Raw genomic sequence first — 16689 nt, forward strand, 5'->3', positions numbered from 1 at the left:
TTCCAAAACTATGTTGAATAAGAGGGGTCAGACTGGGCAACCTTGTCTTGTTCCTGATCTTAGAGGAAATGGTTTCAGTTTTTCACCACTGAGAACAATGTTGGCTGTGGGTTTGTCATATATGGCCTTTATTATGTTGAGGTAAGTTCCCTCTGTGCCTAATTCTGGAGAGTTTTTATCATAAATGGGTGTTGAATTTTGTCGAAAGCTTTTTCTGCATCTATTGAGATGATCAGATCGTTTTTATTCTTCCGTTTGTTAATATCGTTTATCACATTGATTGATTTGCATATATTGAAGGATCCTTGCATTCCTGGGATAAACTCCACTTGATCATGGTGTATGATCCTTTTAATGTGCTGTTGGATTCTGTTTGCTAGTATTTTGTTGAGGATTTTTGCATCTATGTTCATCAGTGATATTGCCCTGTAGTTTTCTTTCTTTGACCTTTGGTTTTGGTATCAAGGTGATGGTGGCCTCGTAGAATGAGTCTGGGAGTGTTCCTCCCTCTGCTATATTTTGGAAGAGTTTGAGAAGGATAGGTGTTAGCTCTTCTATAAATGTTTGATAGAATTCGCCTGTGAAGCCACCTGGTCCTGGGCTTTTTTTTCTTGGAACATTTTTAATCACAGTCTCTATTTCAGTGTTTATGATTGCTCTGTTTATACTTTCTATTTCTTCCTGGTTTAGTGTAAGATGGTTGTCCTTTTCTAAGAATTGGTCCATTGCTTCCAGGTTGTTCATTTTATTGGCATATAGCTGCTTGTAATAATCTCTCACGATCCTTTGTATTTCTGCAGTGTCATTTGTTACTTCTCATTTCTTCATTTCTAGTTCTATTGATTTGGGTCCTCTCCCTTTTTTTCTTGATGAATCTGGCTAACGGTTTATCAATTTTGTTTATCTTCTCAAAGAATCAGCTTTTAGGGGTTTTTTTCTTTTTTCTTTAAATAAATTTATTTATTTTATTTATTTTTGGCTGCGTTGGGTCTTCGTTGTTGGACACAGGCCTTCTCTAGTTGAGGCGAGTCGGGGCTACTCTTCGTGCGGTGCATGGGCTTCTCATTGCAGTGGCTTCTCTTGTTGTGGAGCACAGGCTCTAGGCAGGTGGGCTTCAGTAGTTGTGGCTCGCAGGCTCTAGAGCACAGGCTCAGTAGTTGTGGTGCATGGGCTTAGTTGCTCCGTGGCATGTGGGATCTTCCCAGACCAGGGCTCGAACCTGTGTCCCCTGCATTTGCAGGCAGATTTTTAACCACTATGCCACCAGGGAAGTCCCCAGCTTTTAGTTTTATTGATCTTTGCTATTGTTTCCTTCATTTCTTTTTCATTTATTTCTGATCTGATCTTTATGAGTTCTTTCCTTCTGCTAACTTTGGGGTTCTTTTTTTTTCTTCTCTAATTGCTTTAAGTGTAAGGGTAGGTTGTTTATGTGAGATGTTTCTTGTTTCTTGAGGTAAGATTGTATTGCTATAAACTTACCTCTTAGAACTGCTTTTGCTGCATCCCATAGGTTTTGGATCGTCGTGTTTTCATTGCCATTTGTTTCATTGCCATTTGTAAGATTGTATTGGTATAAACTTACCTCTTAGAACTGCTTTTGCTGCATCCCATAGGTTTTGGATTGTCGTGTTTTCATTGACATTTGTTTCTAGGTAGTTCTTGATTTCCTCTTTGATTTCTTCAGTGATCTCTTGGTTATTTAGTAGCGTATTGTTTAGCCTCCATGCGTTTGTATTTTTTACATATTGTTTCTTGTAATTGATATCTAGTTCATAGCATTATGGTCGGAAAACATACTTGATACGATTTCAATTTTCTTAAATTTACCAAGGCTTGATTTGTGACCCAAGATATGATCTATCCTGGAGAATGTTCCATGAGCGCTTGAGAAGAAAGTGTATTCTGTTGTTTTTGGATGGAATATCCTATAAATATCAATTAAGTACATCTTGTTTAATGTATCATTTAAACCTTGTGTTTCCTTATTTATTTTCATTTTGGATGATGTGTCCATTGGTGAAAGTGGAGTGTTAAAGTCCCCTATGATATTTGTGTTACTGTCAATTTCCCCTTTAATGGCTGTTAGCATTTGCCTTATGTACTGAGAAGGTCCTATGTTGGGTGCATAAATATTTACAATTGTTATGTCTTCTTCTTGGATTGATCCCTTGCTCATTATGTAGTGTCCTTCTTTGTCTCTTGTAATAGTTTTTATTTTAAAGTCTATTTTGTCTGACATGAGAATTGCTACTCCAGCTTTCCTTTGATTTCTATTTGCATGGGATCTTTCTCCATGCCCTCACTTTCAGTCTGTATGTGTCCCTAGGTCTGAAGTGGGTCTCTTGCAGACAGCATATATACGGGTCTTGTTTTTGTATCCATTCAGCCAGTCTGTGTCTTTTGGTGGGAGCATTTAATCTATTTACATTTAACGTAATTATCAATATGTATGTTCCTATTACCATTTTGTTAATTGTTTTGGGTTTTTTATTGTAGGTCTTTTCCTATTCTTTGGTTTCCTGCCTAGAGAAGTTCCTTTAGCATTTGTTGTAAAGCTGGTTTGGTGGTGCTGAATTCTCTTAGCTCTTGCTTGTATGTAAAGGTTTTAATTTCTCTGTCAAATCTGAATGAGATCCTTGCTGGGTAGAGTAATCTTGTTTGTAGGTTTTTCCCTTTCATCACTTTAAATATGTTCTGCTACTCCCTTCTGGCTTGCAGAGTTTCTGCTGAAAGATCAGCTGTTAACCTTATGGGGATTCCCTTGTGTGTTATTTTTCCCTTGCTGCTTTTAATATTTTTCTTTGTATTTAATTTTTGATAGCTTAATTAATATGTGTCTTCGCATGTTTCTCCTTGGATTTATCCTGTATGGGACTCTCTGCCCTTCTTGGACTTGACTATTTCCTTTCCCATATTAGGTAGGTTTTCAACTCTAATCTCTTCAAATATTTTCTCAGTCCCTTTCTTTTTCTCTTCTTCTTCCAGGACCCCTATAATTCGAATATTGTTGCATTTAATGTTGTCTCAGAGGTCTCTGAGACTGTCCTCAATTCTTTTCATTTTTTTCTTTATTCTGCTCTACAGTAGTTATTTCCACTATTTTATCTTCCAGGTCACTTATCCGTTCTTCCGCCTCAGTTACTCTGCTATTGATTCCTTCTAGAGAATTTTTAATTTCATTTATTCTGTTGGTCATCATTGTTTGTTTGCTCTTTAGTTCTTCTAGGTCCTTGTTAAACGTTTCTTGTATTTTCTCCATTCTGTTAACAAGATTTCGGATCATCTTTATTATTACTCTGAATTCTTTTTCAGTTAGACTGCCTATTTCCTCTTCGTTTGGTCTGGTGGGGTTTTGCCTTGCTCCTTAATCTTCTGTGTGTTCCTCTGTCTTCTCATTTTGCTTAACTTACTGTGTTTGGGGTCTCCTTTTCGCAGGCTGCAGGTTCGTAGTTCCCGTTGTTTTTGGTGTCTGCCTCCAGTGGCTAAGGTTGGTTCAGTGGGTTGTGTAGGCTTCCTGGTGGAGGGGACTAGGGCCTGTGTTCTGGTGGATCAGGCTGGATCTTGTCCTTCTGGCGGGCAGGACTGCCTCTACTGGTGTGTTTTGGGGTGTCTGTGACCTTATTATGATTTTAGGCAGACTCTCTGCTAATGGGTGGGGTTGTGTTCCTGTCTTGCTAGTTGTTTGTTATAGGGTGTCCAGGACTGTAGCTTGCTGGTCATTAAGCGGAGCTGGGTCTTAGCATTGAGATGGAGATCTCTGGCAGAGCTTTCACTGTTTGATATTATGTGGCCATTTGAAATTACGTGGAGCCGGGAGGTCTCTGGTGGACCAATGTCCTGAATTCGGCTCTCCCACCTCAAAGACAGGCCTGACAACTGGCCGAAGGACCAAAACCCTATCAGCGACACACAATATGTTCTCTTAAGAGCATGCTTAAGAAATATCCTGATTGTGTGCGTGCGGTACAACTTTACTTTCAAACAGAGAGTTGCCGTTGATGGGATTTTTGCCTTCCCCAGATGGTTGAAAGTTACAATTTTTGTTTTTGGAAACCCCACCACCTCCTTATTTCCATTACTATTTTTGCAAGAAAAAGTATAAAGACAGTTGGAGTGGAGGTGAGATTTGTGATCAGGAAAGCCCTGGATGCCCTCCTTCTCCATCTCCTGCCTCTCTCTCTGATTAGTTCTTTTCCAGCAGTAGACTGAAGCAGGAGATGATTCTCCATTTCAATTGAGCTATGATTATGTCTCTTTTTACCCAAGCAAGTAAGTCATAGAATGTTAATATCACACAGTGGACCCCAGGGCACATGCTGCTAGGACTCTTCATTTTACAGTTGAGGAGCTTGGGGTCCAAAGAAATAATAACTCAGTCCTCCCAGCACATTTCCAGCACTTCTTCCATTGGTTCCCAATGCCACACAATGAGATAACAGTTTAATGCTTCTGAGTCCTTGAAAACATTAGTAATTTCCATGAAGAGAAAAGGACAAAGCTGTGAAAGACCAACCACAGGTTACCCACAGAGAAACCCTGCGGTGGGGGGGTTTGAAGGGGGATATTTGAAGACAGAAAGGCATTCTCTCCCCTCTTGTTCCCCATTTTTAAACTGCAAACATTTTCAAGAACATAAGTGTAAGAACTAGCCTGGGCTGAGAGGGAGAAGATGGCGGAAGAGTAAGACGTGGAGATCACCTTCCTCCCCCCAGATACATCAGAAATACATCTACACGTGGAACAACTCCTACAGAACACCTACTGAACGCTGACAGAAGACCTCAGACCTCCCAAAAGGCAAGAAACTCCCCCACGTACCTGGGTAGGGCAAAAGAAAAAAGAATAAACACAGACAAAAGAATAGGGATGGGACCTGCACAAGTGGGAGGGAGCTGTGAAGGAGGAAAGGTTTCCACACACTAGGAAGCCCCTTCATGGGCGGAGACCGCGGGTGGCGGAGGGGGGAAGCTTTGGAGCCGCGGAGGAGAGCACAACAACAGGGGTGCGGAGGGCAAAGCAGAGAGATTCCTGCACAGAGGATCGGTGCCAACCGGCACTCACCAGCCAGAGAGGCTTGTGTGCTCACCCGCCGGGGCAGGCAGGGCTGTGAGCTGAGGCTCGGGCTTCAGTCGGATCACAGGGAGAGGACTGAGATTGGCGGCATGAACACAGCCTACTGGGGGTTAGTGTACCGCGGCTAGCCAGGAGGGAGTCCAGGGAAAATATCTGAAGAGATTATAGTTGAAAACTTCCCTAACATGGGAAAGGAAATAGTTAATCAAGTCCAGGAAGCACACAGACTCCCATACAGGATAAACCAAGGAGAAACATGCCAAGACACATATTAATCAAACTGTCAAAAATTAAATACAAAGAAAACATACTAAAAGCAGCAAGGGGAAAACAACAAATAACACACAAGGGAATCCCCATAAGGTTAACAGCTGATCTTTCAGCAGAAACTCTGCAAGCCAGAAGGGACTGGCAGGACATATTTAAAGTGATGAAGGAGAAAAACCTACAACCAAGATTACTCTACCCAGCAAGGATCTCATTCAGATTTGACGGAGAAATTAAAACCTTTACAGACAAGCAAAAGCTGAGAGAGTTCAGCACCACCAAACCAGCTTTACAACAAAAGCTAAAGGAGCTTCTCTAGGCAAGAAGCACAAGAGAAGGAAAAGCCCTACAATAACAAACCCAAAACAATTAAGTAAATGGGAATAGGAACATACATATCGATAATTACCTTAAATGTAAATGGATTAAACGCTCCCACCAAAAGACACAGACTGGCTGAATGTATACAAAAACAAGACCCATATATATGCTGTCTACAAGAGACCCACTTCAGACCTAGAGACACATACAGACTAAAAGTGAAGGGATGTAAAAAGATATTCCAGGTAAATGGAAACCAAAAGAAAGCTGGAGTAGCAATTCTCATATCAGACAAAATAGACTTTAAAGTAAAGACTATTAATAGAGACAAAAAAGGACACTATGTAATGATCAAGGGATCGATCCAAGAAGAAGATATAACAATTGTAAATATTTATGCACCCAACATAGGAGTACCTCAATACATAAGGCAAATACTAAGAGCCATAAAAGGGGAAATCAACAGTAACACATTCATAGTAGGGGACTTTAACACCCCACTTTCATCAATGGACAGATCATCCAAAATGAAAATAAATAAGGAAACACAAGCTTTAAATGATACATTAAACAAGATGGACTTAATTGATATATATAGGACATTTCATCCAAAAACAACAAAATACACATTTTTCTCAAGTGCTCATGGAACATTCTCCAGGATAGATCATATCTTGGGTCACAAATCAAGCCTTGGTAAATTTAAGAAAATTGAAAATGTATCAAGTATCTTTTCCGACCACAATGCTATGAGACTAGATATCAATTACAGAAAAAGATCTGTAAAATGTACAAACACATGGAGGCTAAACAATACATTACTTAATAACGAAGTGATCACTGAAGAAATCAAAGGGGAAATCAAAAAATACTTAGAAACAAATGACAATGGAGACATGACAACTGAAAACCTATGGGATGCAGCAAAAGCAGTTCTAAGAGGGAAGTTTATAGCAATACAATCCTACCTTAAGAAACAGGAAACATCTCCAAAAAACAACCTAAACTAGCACCTAAAGTAGTTAGAGAAAGAAGAACAAAGAAACCCCAAAGTTAGCAGAAGGAAAGAAATCATAAAGATCAGATCAGAAATAAATGAAAAAGAAATCAAGGAAATGATAGCAAAGATCAGTAAAACTATAATCTGTTTCTTTGAGAAGATAAACAAAATTGATAAACCATTAGCCAGACTCATCAAGAAAAAAAGGAAGAAGACGCAAATCAATAGAATTAGAAATGAAAAAGAAGTAACAACTGATACTGCAGAAATACAAAAGATCATGAGAGTTTACCACAAGCAACTCTATGCCAATAAAATGGACAAACTGGAAGAAATGGACAAAATCTTAGAAATGCACAACCTGCCAAGACTGAATCAGGAAGAAATAGAAAATATAAACAGACCAATCACAAGCACTGAAATTGAAACTGTGATTAAAAATCTTCCAACAAACAAAAGCCCTGGACCAGATGGCTTCACAGGTGAATTCTATCAAACATTTAGAGAAGAGCTAACACCTAACTTTCTCAAATTCTTCCAAAATACAGCAGAGGGAGGAACACTCCCAAACTCATTCTACCAGGCCACCATCACCCTGATACCCAAACCAGACAAGGATGTCACAAAGAAAGAAAACTACAGGCCAATATTACTGATGAACATAGATGCAAAAATCCTCAACAAAATACTAGCAAACAGAATCCAACAGCACATTAAAAGGATCATACACCATGATCAAGTGGGGTTTATTCCAGGAATGCAAGGATTCTTCAATATATGCAAATCAATCAATGTGATACACCATATTAACAAATTGAAGGAGAAAAACCATATGGTCATCTCAATAGATGCAGAGAAAGCTTTTGACAAGATTCAACACCCATTTATGATAAAAACCCTCCAGAAAGTAGGCACAGAGGGAACTTTCCTCAACATAATAAGGGCCATATATGACAAACCCACAGCCAGCATCGTCCTCAATGGTGAAAAACTGAAACCATTTCCACTAAGATCAGGAACAAGACAAGGTTGCCCACTCTCACCACTCTTATTCAACATAGTTTTGGAAGTTTTAGCCACAGCAATCAGAGAAGAAAAGGAAATAAAAGGAATCCAAATTGGAAAAGAAGAAGTAAAGCTGTCACTGTTTGCAGATGACATGATACTATACATAGAGAATCCTAAAGATGCTACCAGAAAACTACTAGAGCTAATCAATGAATTTGGTAAAGTAGCAGGATACAAAATTAATGCACAGAAATCTCTGACATTCCTATACACTAATGATGAAAAATCTGAAAGTGAAATCAAGAAAACACTCCCATTTGCCATTGCAACAATAAGAATAAAATATCTAGGAATAAACCTACCTAAGGAGACAAAAGACCTGTATGCAGAAAATTATAAGACACTGACGAAAGAAATTAGAGATGATACAAATAGATGGAGAGATATACCATGTTCTTGGATTCAAAGAATCAACATTGTGAAAATGACTCTACTGCCCAAAGCAATCTACAGATTCAATGCAATCCCTATGAAACTACCACTGGCATTTTTCACAGAACTAGAACAGAAAATTTCACAATATGTATGGAAACACAAAAGACCCCCAATAGCCAAAGCAATCTTGAGAATGAAAAAAGGAGCTGGAGGAATCAGGCTCCCTGACTTCAGACTATACTACAAAGCTACAGTAATCAAGACAGTATGGTACTGGCACAAAAACAGAAAGATAGATCAATGGAACAGGATAGAAAGCCCAGAGGTAAACCCACGCACATATGGTCAACTTATCTTTGATAAAGGAGGCAGGAATGTACAGTGGAGAAAGGACAGCCTCTTCAATAAGTGGTGCTGGGAAAACTGGACAGGGACATGTAAAAGTATGAGATTAGATCATTCCCTAACACCATACACAAAAATAAGCTCAAAATGGATTAAAGACCTAAATGTAAGGCCAGAAACTATCAAACTCTTAGAGGAAAACATAGGCAGAACACTCTATGACATAAATCACAGCAAGATCCTTTTTGACCCACCTCCTAGAGAAATGGAAATAAAAACAAAAAGAAACAAATGGGACCTAATGAAACTTTAAAGCTTTTGCACAGCAAAGGAAACCATAAACAAGACCAAAAGACAACCCTCAGAATGGGAGAAAATATTTGCAAATGAAGCAACTGACAAAGGATTAATCTCCAAAATTTACAAGCAGCTCATGCAGCTCAATAACAAAAAAACAAACAACCCAATCCAAAAATGGGCAGAAGACCTAAATAGACATTTCTCCAAAGAAGATATACAGATGGCCAACAAACACATGAAAGAATGCTCAACATCATTAATCATTAGAGAACTGCAAATCAAAACTACAATGAGATATCATCTCACACCAGTCAGAATGGCCATCATCAAAAAATCTAGAAACAATAAATGCTGGAGAGGGTGTGGAGAAAAGGGAACACTCTTGCACTGCTGGTGGGAATGTGAATTGGTACAGCCGCTATGGAGAACAGTATGGAGGTTCCTTAAAAAACTACAAATAGAACTACCATACGACCCAGCAATCCCACTACTAGGCATATACCCTGAGAAACCCATAATTCAAAAAGAGACATGTACCAAAATGTTCATTGCAGCTCTATTCACAATAGCCCGGAGATGGAAACAACCTAAGTGTCCATCATCGGATGAATGGATAAAGAAGATGTGGCACATATATACAATGGAATATTACTCAGCCATAATAAGAAACAAAGTTGAGTTATTTGTAGAGAGGTGGGTGGACCTAGAGTCTGTCAGACAGAGTGAAGTAAGTCAGAAAGAGAAAGACAAATACCATATGCTAACACATATATATGGAATCTAAGAAAAAAAAAAGTCATGAAGAACCCAGGGGTAAGACAGGAATAAAGACACAGACCTACTTGAGAATGGACTTGAGGATATGGGGAGGGGCAAGGGTAAGCTGTGACAAAGTGAGAGAGTGGCATGGACATATATACACTACCAAACGTAAAATAGATAACTAGTGGGAAGTAGCCGCATAGCACAGGGAGATCAGCTCGGTGCTTTGTGACCACCTAGAGGGGTGGGATAGGAGGGAGGGTGGGAGCGAGATGCAAGAGGGAAGAGATATGGGAATATATGTATATGTATAACTGATTCACTTTGTTATACAGCAGAAACTAACACACCATTGTAAAGCAATTATACTCCAATAAAGATTAAAAAAAAAAAAAAAGAACTAGCCTGGTAGAAGGAAGACAGGGTAATGGGTTCTGGTAATTCTGGACAGTCAATACTACTGAAGGCTAATGGCAGTGGAAGGCAGGCTGGGCCCTGCAACATTTTTGGAACCCATGTCTTCTGTGGACGGCTAATCTTCTAATGGACTGTGATGCACCAGTATGATAAACCTCTTGTGGAAATGCCCTTGGCCGAAGGATGCCTTGCTCAAGTCATGCCCCACTCCTCAACGTTTGGTCAATGTGAAGACATAAAGACCCAGCACCCTCAGAGCAAAGGGAGACTACTATGAGGGCTACCCCAGCTTCAGAGATCCCTCCAGGGTGTGCTGAGGCCCTTGCCGAGGCTGCATTACAGCCCAGCTTCTCCCTCACCCAATCCTGCTTCCTTCCCTTGCAGGGGTGTAATCCTGAGAACACACCCAGATAGACTTCCTCACATTAATCGCCATCTCACAGTCTGCTTCCCAGAGGACCCAACCTGCAATAGCCCTTTTCTGACATAAAAATTTCACACCTCATTCCCACTGACCCATTTTTCATTTTGTTTTATTGGTTTTCAATTTGTAAGAAATGCAATTGCATATGTAACCTCTCTAGTCTAAGGAGAGTCTGTGCTTAATATCCGGCAAAACACATTTAAAAGTCTTTTTTCCCCATCGCTCCCATCTAAATCATCCTCCAAGTAATTCTCTCCCAATCCAATTTTTATGTAAATTTCATAATTAAAGCACAACTGCATTCTCATTGTAAAAGCAAAGTCTTTTGATACTCCATCCCCATAACAGTCCCATGCCAATAGTTTCAATTTAGGGGTGCCCTCCAGATGCTGCTACACCCTCCTAGGAAGTCCCATCTCCCCTCCCTGCCTTGACAATCACTGCTATCATCTGCACATCTCAACCAGTCAAGATTTTGAACAGCTTTAACTTCCTGCGGTCTGTATTACAAAACCAGTATTTTTTCCAATACAAAATAGTGTTAGAATGTTTTGTCAAATGCCCTGATTCTTTTCTAGGGATTAACTAGCAGCCAATCAAGAAAGAGAATGCAACTTAGTTTAAGGTGTCCGAGGAAAAGGGAGGAGAGAGGAGGGACTCTTCTAGGGCAAGTGGGAGGATTAATGCTTTAGAGTCAGGAAAAGAAGTTGGCGTTTATATACCTTGCAAGAACAGAAAGTGTCAGCACTCAATATATGTTCAGACAAGTTTAAAATAGAATAAAATGTTATAAATAACACTTAGGTATTAGATAATTTACAGATAGATTCAGGATGAAAGCCTGTTACAAAGGAACAGAGGAACTCTACAGTCAACATTAAGTCATCAGGAGCCCAAGTGTAGGGTATTCAGAAGGCCTCCCGAAGGGGAATTTCAGGGCATGGTCTCATGTCCCCCAGGACATCGGAAGTGAGACTTCTAAATAGAGGTGAATCCAGAGTCAACTCAATCTTGATGCATCGTGGTGCTGACATGTGCTTTGGGCAAGCAGGCAATTCATTCTGAAGTAGAACAGAAAAGCCCCCCCAAAAAACTAACTTGAGGTTTCTTAAGAAATGGACTTCACTCAGCAGAAAATGGTATCTTCCAAAGGTTTCTGCTGGCTGTTGGGGAGGGGTTGTTCTTTAAACATTTCTAAATAAGGAAACTATAAAACTGAAAATGCAAGACTACCCCGGGGGATAAAAAGCAGTTATTTCAGAGGAAGAGGAGTCTAATTACAAAGACAAGAGAGAAGAAACGGCAGGGTGGGAGCAATGTCTAGGAGGGGCAGGAACAACAGCAAGAACAAACTACTGACACAGGATAAGAAGTACCAGAAAACTACACAGAAGGAGTAACAGGCAGGTATGGAAGTCACACTGCTGTACTTGCTGTACCATCATGAATGCTTCTGGATGCAAGTAACAGAAAACCCACAAAGCATATTTTTTTATTTCTCTTTCTCATGTAACAAGAAGTGTGGAGATGGCTCTTGCTGGTGTTAGTTCAGCAGCTCAGTGATGTCAGGGTTCACATCTCTGTGATTCAAGCCCGTTCCTCGTGGCTGTAAGATGGATGCTGCACAGCCACCCCTAACTGGAAGGTGCCAGGAGAAAGGGGTCGGAAATAGGGGTTACCACGCAGCCAACTCTCTACCACAGTAACGTGAAACCTGTGAGCAAACTGGGCTCTTCCGAAAGGGGAGAGCCTTTAAAATGGGAGGGTGCTGAGTTCCTCCAAATGGAACCTAAGCTCCATTTCTAGGGAAACATGTAAATTCCCACACCACATTAGTATTGGCAGAAGGACAAAATACCTGTTCCAAACTTGTGTGTGTTTCACTGCATTGACCAAGAAACTAACTACAGAACCCTCTTGCCAAAAAAAGTTCAGACGTTCTAAATGTAGTGAGGAGAGAACGTGAATTGGAACTGCTATAAAACACAAACAAGTTCAAAAAAGCGTATTTATTTACAAAGGAACAGAGGAAATAAAGTGGTAAGGGTACATATTTACTAGCAAGTGTAGGTAAAACCTATCAAGAAGATTCTTTAAATACTTCTACAATCTAGCATTTAACGGTCAAAATCAGCTTCTAAGGATAATTCTTTTATCACCTCAGGAAGATTTTTTAGAAGTTTCAATCTATGATTCAAAGTATGACTATCTTAACGAACAAATTATCATTTTATATTCTTTGAAAATCTCCAAGTTGCTGGAGGCCAAGTGAACCAGATCACTACCAATTTTTAAACGATTCAAAGGCTCTTAAGTTAGAAAGTCATAACTGCTTTAAGAAATTGTAAAAATCCAAACATACTATCATCTGTTGAGTAGTACAATACAGACTTAGTTTACATTTTCTTAATCCATTAAATGGCATCTGTTACCTTATAATGAGACCTTACTGTTCTCTAATGAGAAACATTAAATCATTTACTATTTAGCTCTTAGGAGAATCACTCAAAGTATACATTCAGCTTTTAATAACATTAACATACATGGAAAAAAAAAAGATCCATTTACCTAACTACCATCAGTAGCCAGTTAACTGCTGGATCTTCTAAAACCAGAGACAGGTATTCTTAAGAGTCAAGATCCTTCAGACCTTTGCACTAATATACCCCAGTGTATAGACTACATTTAACTTCATTAAAAGGAGATGAGATCCTTTCACATGTAGGGATAAGTATGCTGGCATACTTCTGCAATCCTGCCTTGTAGGTGCAGACACAAGCCCTGTAGCTCGTGGCTTGGGCTACACCTGCTGTGTTTGTCAGTTCTTCCTTTAGTTCAATGTCCTTCTGACTGTGAAATATGGTGTCCAAACTGAAGTGAAGCAAATATTTAACACAGAAACTATTCTGATGTAAAAAAAGAATGGCAACAAAAACACCAAATAACCCTTTGAGGCTTAACTCATTCAACAGTAAGTAGTCGTTTAAGAGCTGGTTACATGTCAGGCACTGTGCTCAGTCAGGGCTGAGGACATGAAAGTGAGCAAGACAGTCACAGCTGCAGACTGAGCTCTCCGTAGACTACAATTTGAGTCTCTATGTGCCCAGCGCTAAGCAAGGTGCTATAAAATTTACAAAAAGAGATGGTTCTTTCTCTAAGATGCTTGTAGTTGGCTGGAAAGAAAATGTGAAAAGAACAGTGAACAGTGTAAGACAAACCACTAATAACTCCTTGATCCACTATCATTGGGAAACTGTGTGTTCCACCTAAGTGAATTTCTGAGATAGCCGAAGGTTTTCAAATATCCTAGAATTTTTTTTTTTTTTGCGGTACGCGGGCCTCTCACTATTGTGGCCTCTCCCGTTGCGGAGCACAGGCTCCGGATGCGCAGGCTCAGCGACCATGGCTCACGGGCCCAGCCGCTCCACAGCATGTGGGATCTTCCCAGACGGGGACACGAACCCGTGTCCCCTACATCAGCAGGCAGACTCTCAACCACTGCATCACCAGGGAAGCCCTATCTTAGAATTTTTTTTTTTTCGGTACGCGGGCCTCTCACTGTTGTGGCCTCTCCCGTTGCGGAGCACAGGCTCCGGATGCACAGGCTCAGCGGCCATGGCTCATGGGCCCAGCCGCTCCGCAGCACATGGGATCCTCCCAGACTGTGGCACGAACCCACGTCCCCTGCATCGGCAGGCGGACTCTCAACCACTGTGCCACCAGGGAGGACCCCCCTATCCTAGAATTTTAATAAACCAAGTTCTATTCACTGCTCTGCCACTTAGATGTCAGATTACAGGCAGGTCACTTAACCACTTTCAGGCTTATTTTCCTCATCTGTAAAAGAGGGAATATTGGCAACCCCAGGACCATCAACGGATCACTGGACTGACAAGATGTGGTACACACACACACACACACACACACACACACACACACACACGGGAATATTACTCAGCCATAAAAAATAATGAGATATTGCCATTTGCAGCAACATGGGTGGACCTATAGCATATTATGCCTAGCAAAATAAGCCAGACAGAGAAAGACAAATACTGTATGATGTCACTTATATGTGGAATCTAAAAACAAAACAAAACAAAAAGAATGTATATGCAAGACAGAAACATACTCACAGATACAGAAAACAAACTTGTGGTTACCAAAGGAGAGAGGGAAGTAGGGAGGGACAAATTAGGGGTATGGGATTAAAAAACGATTATATATAAAATAGATAAGCAACAAGGATATACTGTATAGCACAGGGAATTATAGCCACTATCTTGTAATAACCTATAATAGAGTATAAACTGCAAAAATACTGAATCACTATGGTGTACACCTAAAACTAATACAATACTGTAAATCAGCTATACTTCGATAGAAAAAAATATTGCTGCATAGGTCAAATGAGATGAGTAAAAAAAAAAGTACTTTGCCAGTTACAAATTTCTATGCAAATGTTGAACACTTAAGACGCATTTGTAATTTTAACTGAAACAGTTCTAAAGTAAACTAGATACTTTTTTGCCTTCTTAGAGTTAAGAATATAATCTTCTGAGTCAACATGATAAGCATCAGCTAATGTACAGGCACAACGGTAACGTAGAAACCACACACACGCTGAAACGAGTAGAACGATTTTCCCCTGCTCTGTTGTGCTCTTTGAGTTGCCATCTGCTTTTTAGTTTTTCCATCTCCTTTGCTGTCTGACTGATGTCCGCCACTCTAATGCCACCCACTGGGCTTTATATACTGTCCATCTTTCACTCTCCTCTCACTCCTAAGGCTTATTCTTATTTACTACCTCAACTAGTTTATGAGATGGAAAACCACCCCCCAAATTTGGATTGTATCTAAACCAAAGAAAAGACTCTTCAAGAAAGAAGCAATCTTAAGGGTCAAGGGTTGAAATATATTATGAGTTGTTTTAAGTATCCAATGAGCATGGTCACTGAAGTAATTATGACCTCATCTGCTTTGTTAAAAGCACAGTTAATGTCCTATTTATCTAAATAATCCAATCTTCATATTTGTACTTTTTTTTTTTTTTTTTTTTTTTTTTTTTTTTTGCGGTACGTGGGCCTCTCACTGTTGTGGCCTCTCCCGTTGCAGAGCACAGGCTCTGGACGTGCAGGCTCAGTGGCCATGGCTCACGGGCCTAGCCGCTCCGTGGCATGTGGGATCTTCCTGGACCAGGGCACGAACCCGTGTCCCCTGCATCAGCAGGCGGTCTCTCAACCACTGCACCACCAGGGAAGCCCCAATCTTTATATTTGACCGGAAAAAATATTGGGAATATTCACATTTAAATTTGGTTAGGTTGAATCTATCACACCATTTTTCTCTGGTCCTCTCAATGTTTCAGACACCCAGTTCATACTGCAGACAGCAATGTCAAGTTAGCACATGCCCAGGATAAACCATTACAAACTTATGCACAAGTATTTTTCAAATCAAGTGTTTTACCTCAAAAAAACTTCATAGTATGCTAAAAGCTAAAAATGAACGTGAAAGTCAACACAAACAACAGGAACATTAGCAGCACACAGCATCAACAATTTTAAGCCCATTCTGCATAATTAATTACTTCAAGGAACTTGAAGGCAAAGATACATCATGAACAATACGCACTAGAAAAATTGAAGATTTAACCTTATAATCTCACCTTTGAAGTTTCCGGACTAGAAAATGGAGAACACTCCCAAGAATTACTTTCTTTCTCAAAGGAATCTTCTTCTTGGAATGCAAATTTCTGCTTAAGTGCATGGGATATTAAAGACACTGGATCCCAAGGTGAGTCTTGTCTTTTCCTTTTATGAATGGGTCTTCCTCCAGGGGACCTTTAAAAAAAAAGGAATAAATTAAAACTTTGTGTAATTTAAGTTCCTTGTTGACAAACACAGCAGAAATATAAGCATAATATATTACAATCTTCAAGAGATTGGAATGTTTTGCCTTGTAATAAAAACAAATCTGGAGGGCACAATGGATTAGTAATCAGAAAGCTGAGAACCCATGTGAGGCTCTACCACAATCCATTATAACCTGGGATTTATCAAATATCATCTTTATTTTTTATTTTCTAATTTTCCAGTGGGTAGAAAACTTTAAAGAAATATTTAAGAACTTTTAAAAGGACTATGGAGTTCAAGAAAAGAAAAACATCAGGCTAACTGTTCATTCATTCATTCAATCTTAATGCCCCCTATTTTACCAGGCTCTGTGTTACGCTTCAGGGGTAGAGCAGTATCCTACGTCCATAGAACACTGGTGGCAGGAGTGTTACACCAAAACAAGTAAGCGAGAACATTTTGGACAGCAGCTATCCAGTGCT

The 16689-nt window shown here is 39.9% G+C and overlaps 1 protein-coding gene across 10 annotated transcripts in view; it reads right to left on the minus strand.

Moving 5' to 3' along the window:
- MTFR2 (mitochondrial fission regulator 2) overlaps positions 1–16689 on the minus strand; it is a 159488-nt gene that overhangs the window by 129613 nt on the left and 13186 nt on the right. For 9 of the 10 annotated variants that reach the window (XR_014017213.1, XM_081251027.1, XM_081251025.1 and 6 more), the window contains exon 7: positions 16021–16195. Coding sequence is in view for 9 of the 10 variants with exons in the window: in XM_081251027.1 (XP_081107153.1) it covers positions 16021–16195 (175 nt within the window). In the remaining variant the exon portion in view is untranslated. Of the gene's footprint in view, positions 1–12441; positions 13526–16020; positions 16196–16689 lie in introns of those variants that run through there. The other variant, XM_081251020.1, reaches the window with a different exon arrangement.

This window comes from Mesoplodon bidens (assembly GCF_964165515.1).
Source record: "Mesoplodon bidens genome assembly, chromosome: 12".
NCBI classification, from domain to species: Eukaryota; Metazoa; Chordata; class Mammalia; order Artiodactyla; family Ziphiidae; genus Mesoplodon; species Mesoplodon bidens.